At 47.9% G+C, this 11,980-nt stretch overlaps 1 protein-coding gene across 1 annotated transcript; it reads right to left on the bottom strand.

The window, feature by feature from the left end:
• Nucleotides 1–360: 360 nt before the first annotated feature.
• On the bottom strand, nt 361–11,676 carry TRAFD1 (TRAF-type zinc finger domain containing 1). Its single transcript, XM_014960693.1, has 11 exons — nt 11,557–11,676; nt 9,715–9,850; nt 9,588–9,641; nt 8,120–8,393; nt 6,255–6,524; nt 5,455–5,528; nt 5,069–5,284; nt 2,393–2,519; nt 1,842–2,148; nt 1,103–1,175; nt 361–921 (listed from the first exon to the last, which is right to left on the bottom strand). Exons 1-11 carry the CDS (start codon nt 11,604–11,606, stop codon nt 877–879), a joined length of 1,626 nt encoding a protein of 541 aa, XP_014816179.1. The 5' UTR covers nt 11,607–11,676; the 3' UTR covers nt 361–876.
• Between the last annotated feature and the right edge of the window lie 304 nt (nt 11,677–11,980).

Below are 11,980 nucleotides of genomic sequence, written 5' to 3' on the forward strand. Positions count from 1 at the left end.
AAACCCCCACTCCTGTCAGCCATCACTGCTCTTCAGGGGCTGCAGCACCAGCCTCGTCCTACAAGGGTGACTGGTTAATTATCCCTGCTCATGCCATCTGCTGTGCCCAGTTAATTAGGCTGATGCCCACAGTCATTATCTAAGAGCTGCCTGCTCCAGCTTGTGCGTTACCCATTCCCAAAGCACAGGGGCTGCAAACAGCTCATAAAGCAAATTAACAGAGCCCTAATGCAGGTAATAACAGCGGAATGCAAATTAACAGAGCCCTCTGAATGGGCCAGGGCGAGGTGGGGACCGTCCCCTCAGAGAGCGTTTGTCATCCCACGTCACTTCAGGGAACAGACTTTTACTGCGCAGTGGTTTGGGACATCATTAGATAAATTTTATTACAAGGAATTTAAAAAGCCTGGACTAATACAGCATTAAAAAGCATTTAACCAGCTACAGGCTCAGGGCTTATCCACTGACAACGATAATCCCCCCGTCCGTGTCCTGGGCGCCCCGGGAACAGCCGGGACAAGGAGCTGGAGGCACAGACACCCCCCAGCCCCCGGTGGGACACAGCATGTACGTCAGCACTGTCACCGGGTGTCACAGAGAGCTGGTGCAGAAACAACCAGAGGTGTATCTGCTGCCCCGGGACATCACTTGTGGAGATGACACAAGTAAAAACCTGTAGTACACTCTCACATTAAAAATACAGATATATATATATAGAGAGAGAGAGAGAATGATCACTGCCTATAAAAATGTAAATTCATAGAAAGTCTTCAATGACACAGAGATACAGGAATTTTACTTGCACTCGGATAAGAAGCACTGGAGTGCACAGCAATAGTACGCAGGGTGCTCAGTGTGTTTTCTCTAAGTGGTGGGTCACTTCTCCCCCGGGTGATCGGACGCTGGGCCCTGGGATTTGGCCTAAAGGGAAGGGGAAGAAAAAGTAAAAATGCCGTTTTCAAAGAGTCCCTGATGAAAACCTCACTGACACAGGAAGGACTGTAAAACCAGCTCGTTGTCCTGGCAAAACCATTGCAAACTCAAGGGGTAATGGCCCCGTCCCCTGAAAGGGAGGTGTCCAGTCCCCCCTCCCTGGCCTCACCTTTGTGCTCCTGTGCCTGAAGCCAACGGGACCCTCCGACACCCCCGGGCTCCTTCCTCCTGCGCTGCTGGTGCTGTGGAAGAGCAAGGACACTGTCAGAGGCAGCAACGTACTGACCTGGGTGCTACTGCTGAACAAACCCAGGTCCTTCACACCAGGGAGACTCCAGAAGGTCCAGGAAGAGCCCTTCAACCTCCTCCTGAACCCCGACCCAGGTATTTTTGCAGCAGAAGAACCAGATCCCATTCAAAAAGCCAAGCCAGAGCGCTACAATGGACAGGTAATAGCATTATCCTGCATTTTCTCCCAGCAACCATTTTGTCCGTTCTATTTCTATCTAAAAGCCTGAGTTTGCTGTTTGAAACCCAGATAAGCAGCAGCCAAATTGAACTGAGTGAAACCCTTTCAGCCCCAGGCAAACGGGAGGGAATCCAGATCTGCATCAGAAGGGGCCTGGAAGGGATGCGTCTCCAGTGCTGTGGGGCTGCTGCCACCTGAAGGTCAGAACGAGCCAGACCAAAGGCTGTGCCCCTACTTTCTGCAGAGCAAAACCCCCACGGTGCCACGGCTCCCTCCTGCTTTAGGGCAGCCCCAGCGTGGCTGCTGGAAGTGGAAGGTGTTACCTAGCCAGGCTGAAGGCTGTGCCCCTACTTTCTGCAGAGCAAAACCCCCACGGTGCCACGGCTCCCTCCTGCTTTAGGGCAGCCCCAGCGTGGCTGCTGGAAGTGGAAGGTGTTACCTTGACTGGGCTGGAGAAGTTCTGGAGAAGCTGGATGTGAAGGCTTCTGAACGGAAGTTCTGAGTAGGTCTCACACGTGGCGTTGTCCCACCTGCAGCTTCTCTTGCACCTCTGTTCTTTGGTCTGCCCTCGTCACCAGTCACCTTCCTGGGCTTCCCTCTGGCCTCGGAAGCGTCACTGGCTCTGGCTGAAGAGGACAATGGTGCATTCCTGATGTTTGCCATATTATTGAGTAACTTGGTCCCTCCTGCAGGACAGCTGAGCCTCTGCTGCCCAAAGCCTTCTATGCACCGAGGAGAAACATCTCCTGCAAGGAGAAGAACACAGCGCTTAATAGGGAGAGTGAATCATGAAGCTCCCAGCACAGGGCTTCATAACCAAGATCTGGGAGGAAATCAAGTTTCAGTGATTTGTGTAAAACTAGACCAATGGTAGAAGAGCGAAGACTTTTAAATTTTGGAGACAGAACACAGTAACAACTCAGCTTGGAACAGGCACAGTGTTCCTGCAAACGTCAAGGAGAAGTGTGTGAACCCGTGCTTTGCCCACACCTTGATGCCTGATTCTCCTCCGTGCCAGCTCGGGCGAGTCTCTTCTCTCCCTGTTGGCTTGAGGAGCTGGTGGGTGCCGGGGTGGGAAGCTGCCTGCGGGGCTGGCTGGGCGCAGGTCGCAGTGGTGCTGAAGGAAAACAGATGTCAGAGTGTTGAAATGACAGCTCCTACCAACTAATTCCTGTAAAAACACTGCAGAGCAGCACCCCGCGGGAGGATTTGGGGTAGCAGGAAATTGTGTTTAGGAAGAGGCAGGTACTGGCTTGTCAACACACCCCTTGTCTCTGCCTTAAGCCCCCTGTCTCTCACACAGAGCTCAGGAACCATCAACAGCCACCCCAGGACCCAAGGAAAATGGAACTGGCAGCGTGAGGCGGTGATCGAACCCAGCCCGTAGCCAGGGACTCGCTGCCAGCCCACAACCAGACAATCCCTCCTTCAGCTTCTGCCTCTCACACCCCAAAACCACCCCAAGCCAGGCCCCAGCACGCAGAGCAGCACCCCGCAGAAGGATTTGGGGTAGGAGGAAATTGTGTTTAGGAAGAAGCAGGTACTGGCTTGTCGACACACCCCTTGTCTCTGCCTTAAGCCCCCTGTCTCTCACACAGAGCTCAGGAACATCAACAGCCACCCCAGGACCCAAGGAAAATGGAACTGGCAGCGTGAGGCGGTGATCGAACCCAGCCCGTAGCCAGGGACTCGCTGCCAGCCCACAACCAGACAATCCCTCCTTCAGCTTCTGCCTCTCACACCCCAAAACCACCCCAAGCCAGGCCCCAGCAGGGGGAAAATAGCCCTGAACTACTGTCACTGATTCTGATCAGCTTCCTGGTGTCAGCCTGGCACTGGTACCATCATAAAAACCAAATCCAAGGACACAAATCAAGTTAAAAGTGATTTCCAAGTCATGCTGCCCACAGAAGTGCCCCCGCTGGCTATCCCCGTTATGAAGACATGTTTTACTGCAAGTCCATTACATCGGGGAACAAATAAGAAGACAGAAACCCACAGGACACACAACAAAAACAAGAACTAGAAAGGAGAACATTTGTTATCTTTGTTCAATACCAGGGATACCACCCGGAACACAAAACTTTAACTACAGGGTGTCCCTTTCACAGGTTGCAAACAAACTATGTTGTTGCAACTCAGCTCCCATCACTAATTCTTAACGAGTCCTGATTATCATACACAGCTGTAGTCCTGATTATCTACAGCTGGTAGGTAAAGCAGTCTTTGCCTTCTGCCTTTCCAAAATAGTTAGACAGGGAGAAAAAAAAAACCAACGAAGTCTTCCAGCAGCCAACTGTAATAGGGAGTGGATGGGACTTCTTAGTGCCCAGCACAACTACTTAGCACAGGATAAACTATGACATTTTATGAGATCTCATTTCTATTAATACCGATTTTCCTGTCAGCCTGGAGAGGAAAGGCCTCAGAAAAAACAAACAAACTGCAGCTTCACTAGTTTGTTAGTTAGGACTGTGAGAACTGTTCACTTCCCCATTCCTTCTGTGAAATAGAAAATGACCAAGCTCATCCATAAGAGCAGCAAATTCCAGAGCACTGTCTGTCCCACGCACACAGGGCTCCCTGAATCTGCTCCCCAGGTGTAGAGGAGCAGGAAAGCACCAGGAATTCGAGCTGGTGTCTGCCCATCCCTCTGAAAGCAGGAACAGCTTCGGCAGCACCAAGACCCGGCGTGCATTCAGTATCAGCAGTATCAGAGCGATGTATAGAAGGGTCCAGAGAAGGGCAACGGAGCTGGTGAGGGGTCTGGAGAACAAGTTTTATGAGAGGCTGAGGGAGAAAAGGAGGCTGAGGGGAGACCTTCTCACTCTCCACAACTCCCTGAAAGGAGGGTGTAGCCGCGGGGGTTGGTCTCTTCTCCCAAGTCACAGGTGATGAGGAAATGGCCTCAAGTTGTTCCAGAGGAGGGTCAGATTGGAGATTAGGAAAAATTTTGACATTGAAAGGATTATTAAGCCTTGGAATGGGCTGCCCAGGGAAGGGGTGGAGGCACCATCCCTGGAGGTATTCAAAAGACAGGCTGACATAGTGCTCAGTGACATGGTTTAGTCATGGCTTTTATCAGAGTTAGGTTGATGGCTGGACTCAATGATCCTAAAGGTCACTTCCAACCTCCACAATTCTATGATTCTGTAGAGCGGGAACACCCTGGTGACCCCTCTGCAACACCCAACCCTTCACAAACCCCCCACTTCCCCCTTCAGCCAAGACTGTGCTATGTCCCTGCTCTTTCCCTTCCTCTCTCTCTTTACATCTGAGACATTCCTCCCTCTCTGAGATTCACAGCCCGAGTTCCCTACTTCCTCTCCTACACAGCTCACACGCTTGTGTTCCTCTCCCACCTCAGCTGTGATTCATACATCCTGGTTTCAACAGAACTTTTATGTATAAAAGTCAAAACATTTATATTGTGCAATTTCGGGGCTTTTTGTTTAGCTTTTGTTATAGAGGCTTTCAAAAACAATGGTTATTTTTCAGTAAGAGCCACGACACCTTAGGTGGGACCCAAGAGCCTTTGTTTAGGAAGATCTGACACAGGGGACAGTTACTTGGATTCCTGAAACCTGCCACAAGAAGAGGCCGCAGGACTTGGCACAGATCCTGAACAACTGGATGCAACACAACAGGTCAAATTTGGGTTTGTACCTGATGATGAAAGAGAGTCTCCTCTTCGAGCTGGATGCCACAAAATTCACATGGGATCATAATGTCTCCTTCTGCCTGGACAGCTTGGGGCTGGGATGAAGAGAGAGACCTCCAGCCCTTGGACCCAACAGCACGTAGACCTTCATATTCTCGTGGATTTGGAGAAGAACTTCTTTTACTGAACGAGGCAAAGGCACTTGCTGGGTTACAACCTGTCTGTTATTCAAGCAACACGGAAAAATTAGCTGTCCTGTTGAGCACAGATGGATTTTAAAAACCATGCCTTGCAAAGAGAAAACTGCTAGAGCTCTGGCAGTGGCACCGAGTAGCACAAAAAAGTATTTACTGCAAACCCCTAGATAATACAATAGAAGAAGGTACTAAACCTGGTGAAGAATCAGATCTTCAGCAGGGTACAGCTCCTCACAAAATTCGCACGGCAACATGATGATCTCGTCGTCTGCAAAGTAAGTAACGGTTTGTTCCTCTACCATGAGAAGTCCAGTGCAGTTGGACTGACTTATCTGCAGAATTCCTAAGCACCAGACCCCCACTCCGTGCCACAGGACAGCACCCAGAGCAAATGCTACAGGAACAGTTACTCCAGTCCCACTTGCCAAATTTCACATATGCAAATTCACATCACCCAGAGCGAGAACAACATTTTGGGGTCAAAGATATATCGAATGGTCTGGTAAAAAAGCCTCTTACTGCTTTCAATAAATCCTTTATTGTTCCATTTCTCCTTTCAAAATCAGCTGGCACTTCAGGACTCCCCCAGATCCTCCCTTCCTGTTTCCCTCAAGGGGAAAGTTGTTACGAAGCTCCCACCACAGATCAAGGTCAGACACTCACTAGAGCTTTTATTCCTTCTTCCCTTGCTGTCTTGCTTGACTAATAGCTCTTTGAAAGAAATTCTTTTATACACTAATATTGCTAAGTTTTGAGGGAGCAAAAGATAAAATTTAAGAAAGGAAGGAAAAATGGTACTGATGGAGAGTCTAATCTCCCGTATATCAATTATCTAAAAATGATTTAGAGGAAGTCTCAAAGAGACTCATGTTGACATTTTAAAATACCCAGATAATCCTCGACATTCCCAATCCAAGAATCCTCTTTCCTGCTGCCCTCCCGCAAACTTTAAGGGAAAAAAAAAAAAAACAACCACAACGGAGTTCATACTTACTTTTTATGTGGTTTGCTGTGCTAAAAGACACTAAAGAGTCACAGGAGAAGATGTTTGACTTGTCTGGTTCGTTCAGACAGGCCGATGGCATGGATTCTTTGGTGTAGTAGTTCTCCCAGAAGTCCCTGGGAATTTCAGCTGCGGTGTTATTGTGAGGATAATTCTCATTTTGTAGGCTGAGAGCCAACACGTAGTCTAAGTCGGGGTTCCACTCTTCATAAAGCGCAGAACGAGCGTTTTCATTCCTCTCCAGCTGCTCCAGTTCATCCTCTTCAAAACAGAAATATCATCAATTTGAGCGAACATTAAACCCACAACAAGCAGTTCTCTTCTGCCCATTAAACCAGCTCAACCACAAGGTTTTCACACCTGCACGTGAGGACACTTGTGGAGGTCAGCATTTCAGAACCTAGAAGGACACCTGTATCAAATTCAGGAGGAAGAAGGAAAACATCCTATTTTTGTTTTTAACAAGCAAAAAAGGAAAAAAAATAAATAAGAAAGTCATTGTTCTTATTCCAAAAGCTTGAACTTAAGCTTCTTGGGAGCTTTATGAAGTGACTGAGGAACCTTCTGTGACCTACACTGTGACCAAGGTCCAATTAAAATACTGTAATCTCGTCGCTTTTACAAACTGGAACACTTCAGCTTTGTTTTTTCAGTATATCAAGGGGAAAACAAATTCCTTTTCATGATATTCCATTTGACAACAGTGGGAATTATACACCTACAGAAGAACACCATGAAATGTTTCCTGGCAGGAGTGTTACACTGAAAGGAAAACCAGGGCTCCAGAACGGGGCCCAAGACTCAACTGACGACAGACGAAGAGAGGCCGAGTGCTCCTCACCCATGCTGGCCTCTTTCAAATCTCTCTGGTATTTCACTTGTACTGATTACATGAGAATTTTAAACATACACGAGGAGAGGCCGAGTGCTCCTCACCCGTGCTGGCCTCCTTCAAATCTCTCTGGTATTTCAACTTGTACTGATTACATGAGAATTTTAAACAAAGCTTACACGTGCTTAAAAATACTATTTGTGAAGACTCTTTGGAAGTTACAGCTCTCCAGATTATTCAGGTTTATTACCTAAGCCCTGGAGTTATTTCTACAAACCAGGCACTCTTCTGCAGCAAAGACTGTAATTTAGTGTTCCATGGTGTTAAATCCTCTGAGTGGAGCACAGATTCAGCCAAGAGCTCATGGAAATGTCTAAAGTGTGACATGACCCCCTGCACGTGGAGATGAGAGATCAGAGGCTTAGGAAAGAGCAGGGGCATTGATAATAGTCTCAGCCTACGTCCCAGCAGGATGTTACTGCAGAAATGCCCAGCATTTCATAGGTGAACCCACATCCAGATCTCACCTACCCTTCTGCTGAACTAAAGGAGAGAGGGGTGCAGATGCTGAACAAAAATGGATGGAATTCGCAGTGAGCAAACAACTCCAATTTTAAAAATTTCCAATTTTTAAGCTGGATGCTTTGAGACAAAGGAACAGGCAGTGGACTAGGCTTTCACACTAGGTACCTCAGCAGCCCTGTTATTTAGCTGGCTCACACCTTTGCAGTTCTATTCCACAGTAATACAGTCCCACTCACAGGGCCTCTGGAGCTTTCATGATTCAGTATTTTCACATAAAGCAATTACAAACCCTTATACTAGGATCAGCTGCCAAATGTCAAGTCAGAAGCCAGTAATTATTCTTCTCTGCATCTTGCCTCGCTTTTGCTTTCTTTGTGCTGCTGAAACATTTAGTTTTTTCCCCGCTAATGTCCTTAAAGTGTTTTGTCTCCTACACAGCTGCTGTAAATCTGATTTTCTAGCACCCTGGGCGTTCTCCACAGAGGCCCAGCAGCGTTACCTGATCTCAGTCTGTTTCTAATGTCTCGAAGGGCGCGCAGACCTGCATCCTCATCCTGGTAGCGAGGCGCCCTCCTGCTCCCTCTCACTTGTTTCCCCTCTTGCCCGCAGACTCGAGGATGCTCTTTCAGATCTTTCACCATGACGTTCCGACCGCACCCGCCGCACCTCTCAGTCCTGGCTCCGCAGTAGATCTCGTGGTCCTGGAGCTTGTCGAAAGCCAGCTGTATGTCACAGTACTGGCAGAGGGCAGGGCGCAGAGGGCAGGCCGACGCCTGGAAAAATGAAAGAGGGATTATTCTTCACATATGGAAGACCAAGGCAAAGGTGGAGGGAGGTTCTCAGTTTGCTCAAGAGTTGAGCCGTCTATTGTTCCTTCAGACAGATCCGAAGCCACACAGAAGAATAGCCTGGAATAAGATACTGTGTGAGAAACGCAAGAACAACGTGTTGTGTAACCTGTGCAGTCATAAACGCGCCAGCTGAAGCACTCCCAGTGCTCAGAACATTTTTTTTCAAAATCTGTAAGGCTTGGACAGCAGATTCACAAAGTTCTTTTTGAAGTCAGCTTTTAGATACGGTCTTGACATTCAGTACTAATCCCATTTCATCGAGTACTGCTAAAAAACACATTAGTGTGTGTTCTATTAGGGAACACATTTACAGCACATTTACTGCTCAACAAGAATCGTTTGCAGATGTTCTTTACCCTACACTGAATGACAGGTACGTTGCCCTTCCAAAGGGGTTAAACAGAGGTGAAATACATGTTGCAATTGCAGATGCTGCAATAACACATCATCAATTGCTTTACAAACACAACTAACAGCACTACACACAAACATGCAGGATAAAGTACTTCCAGAGTTTTAAACTGGACATATCTTCAAAGTAAATCCATTTTTCCTCAGCCATAAGCAGAATTAGGTGGCCCTTTCAGAGCTGTCTCTAAATGAGCCCATGGGAAGGGAAGGTACTGACATTTATGACAAGATTGCCTGTGACAGCAGCCAACTGGATTCAGAAAATCCCACTGTGTCCTATTTTAGTTTATTTTACAAGCTATTTATAAAGTCTGTTTGGACATAATGAGTTACTAAAACACACAGCAGAGTCAGAAATGCGTAATGTTAAAGGAATGAGAAAAGTCAAGTAAATCATATCATGTAGTTTTGAAATAGTGTGCCATTTTTCATCTTAATCGTTAATAAGGATGGAATCACCAATTATCACAGATACCCCTTTGATATGAAGACTTGAGCAGGCTCCACCACTTTAGAGCAGTTTCCAACCAAGGTGGTTGGAAATCCTCTCAGAGGGTGTGAATTTCGAAAGCAGGGTTCAATAAAAAGGAGGCAGAAATCACAGGCTGGAATCCAGGTCTTGGCTGACAGAAAGGCTCCAGGAATCAGTGCTTGGAAACACCACAGAGTATCTTCCAAGTGTCTAGTAATATAAAGTCCACCAACCTCATGATCCTTCAAGAGACTTTTTTCTATCTTCATCCCACACTTGCAGGTAACCTACAAGACAGAGACCTCGTTAGATTAATTGCCATAGAAGTCAGCAATTTTGGAGGAGAAATCTGTTTCTCACCTGCTCATGTTCAGATTCCATATGGTTCTTCATTTCAGACTTTGGGATTGACTCACTGCAGTAGCGACACACTTCGATATTTCTGCTACAGTGGATTTCGTGCATGATGAAATTAGCGACAGGGATCTCCTTTGTGCTACAGGAAAGCCACAGAGGTTTCTTTTCAGAAAATACACTGACAAGAATTTCAAGCAGTTTTTCATAACAACAAAAAAAATCCTAATAAAGTTTTCTATGAATTCATGGTTCAGAGAACTGAGTAACTAAAGAGAAAGACAAGCCCAGCTAGGCCTCCCTGTTCCTTTATAAGTTGGGATATTAATGTATATAGCATGCAAAGGTCACAGTTTTCAAACTGCATTAAGATAAAATCAAGGTGGATTTATTTCCCTACGTGAAAGACAAATTTTGCAGCATAAACAAGCGATCACCAGGTCCAAGTTAATAAACTAATCTGAGAAGATAAAAGTTTCTTCCTGAAAATATCTTGGCTATGAGAGGTCAAACACTGCTCTGCTTGGAAAAAAATAATTAACAGATCTGTTAGGCCAGCTTTGTCCAGGGAATGACAGCAGTAACCATATTGCTCTGTAGCCAAAATCCCTCAACTCACCCCATTTCTGAGACACTCGTTTCCTTCTCCTGAGGAGGATGCAAGGCTTACAAACACAAAAGGTGCAAAAAGAACTAAAGCAGCAGGAGCTTAGCCCTTATTCCTGCCTCAAACAGGCAGCACCATTTCTGGAGGGATGTATCCCTCCCCCTCACCCCCCGCAAGAAATCAGCCTTCAAAACACCAACATTATAACCTATTGCTTAGTGCAGAAACACAACAGCTGCTGGGTTTTCTCCCTTGCCAGATCCCCAGCAGCCAACAGCCTGGCAAAGCAACAAAGTCCAACAGCAGTGTCTGAACTGCCCATTCTCACTGCTTGCAAACAAACTAGGCTGATGTTGCAAGAAACTGTTTGGATTCCAATGTCTCTTTGAGAGAGAAGGAAAAAAAAAAAAAGGATTAATTTCTTTGGTTGCTTGTATTCGAGATGCAACTTCTGTGCTTACACCATTATCAGTAAGTGTATTATCAAGACTGGAGCTTCTAAAGAAAGAGAACTGTTATCAAAGAGAAACAACTGCCACAACAATATGTGCCTATTGATTCTATTTTTACATCTCTGCTTCTGAGCCACAAAGCTGCTAAAGAAAAACTTGCAATCACGAACTTCATGTCTACCCCACTGAAAAATCAAGTGTTTATTCAATATCTCCTTCCCTTGAGACATTCAAACCCCGCCTGGACGCGTTCCCGTCCAACCTGCTCCAGGTGAGCCTGCCGAGGCAGAGGGGTTGGACCAGATGATCCCCAGAGGTCCCTTCCAACGCCTGCCATTCTGTGATTCATTTCTATTTGAATACTTTGGTTTCTAGTCAACCATTAAGTCAGAAATTCGAGTAATGGTTGGGGAAATTATTTTATTAGGCAGTAATACCTGACACGGTAAAACCAAAACCCAAACATTTCTAAAAAGATAGCAATCTGCACTTTCTGGTATTTCATAGTATTTTAAGGGAATACAAAATCCTAGAATGGTTTGGGTTGGAAAGAACCTTAAATATCATTGAGTTCCAACCCCCTTGCCCTGGGCAGGGACACCCCCCACCAGACCAGGTTGCTCCAAGCCCCATCCAGCCTGGCCTTGGGATGGGGCACCCACAGCTTCTCCGGGCAGCCTGTTCCCGAGTCTCACCACCCTCTTAGCGTTGACTCACTTAATCCCTGACCCGGCCTGCCCTCGGCACCGGCACCGCCGCCCCCGCCCAGCCTTCGGTTTCGTTTCCTACCAGTTCCCGCAGAGCCGGGTCTCCTCCCCGGTGACCGCGGCGATGGCCATGGTGGTGCCGTTGCCCGTGGTCCGGCGGACCGGCACCCCCTCTCCCTCAGCCTCTGGGGGTACCCGCACCGGGGAGAGAGGGAGCGCGGCCCCGACCGCTCCCCCCGGGGAGGCTTTGGGCCTCCCGCCGCCCCGCTCTCCTTGCCGTGGGTGCTGGCGGAGCCCGGACCCGGCTCCCGCCCGCCCGGGGCTGGAAGCGGGAGTTTGGCCGGGCCCGAGGGGACCCGGCTCCGTTCCCCGCGGGGCAGCGGGGGCTTTCCGCTGAGCTTCCCCCCTCTGCTGCCGGGGCAGGGCTCTCCCCGCTCGGGAACCCGTCGCCCGGAGGAGGCGTTGGGGGGAGCGGGGCCCGCTGGCGGGGGGGCGCGGGTGGTTGT

Source organism: Calidris pugnax, unplaced genomic scaffold, assembly GCF_001431845.1.
Source record: "Calidris pugnax isolate Ruff unplaced genomic scaffold, ASM143184v1 scaffold32, whole genome shotgun sequence".
NCBI lineage: Eukaryota > Metazoa > Chordata > Aves > Charadriiformes > Scolopacidae > Calidris > Calidris pugnax.

What these genes read in the sequence shown, in the direction of transcription:
- TRAFD1 (XM_014960693.1), bottom strand. Translation starts at nt 11,606, where the DNA reads ATGGCCATCGCCGCGGTCACCGGGGAGGAGACCCGGCTCTGCGGGAAC. An exon ending in TGGAATCTGAACATGAGCAG is followed by an intron (nt 9,642 to 9,714) that starts GTGAGAAACAGA and finishes TCTGTCTTGTAG; the next exon opens with GTTACCTGCAAGTGTGGGAT. An exon ending in CACAGCAAACCACATAAAAA is followed by an intron (nt 5,529 to 6,254) that starts GTAAGTATGAAC and finishes CTTACTTTGCAG; the next exon opens with ACGACGAGATCATCATGTTG.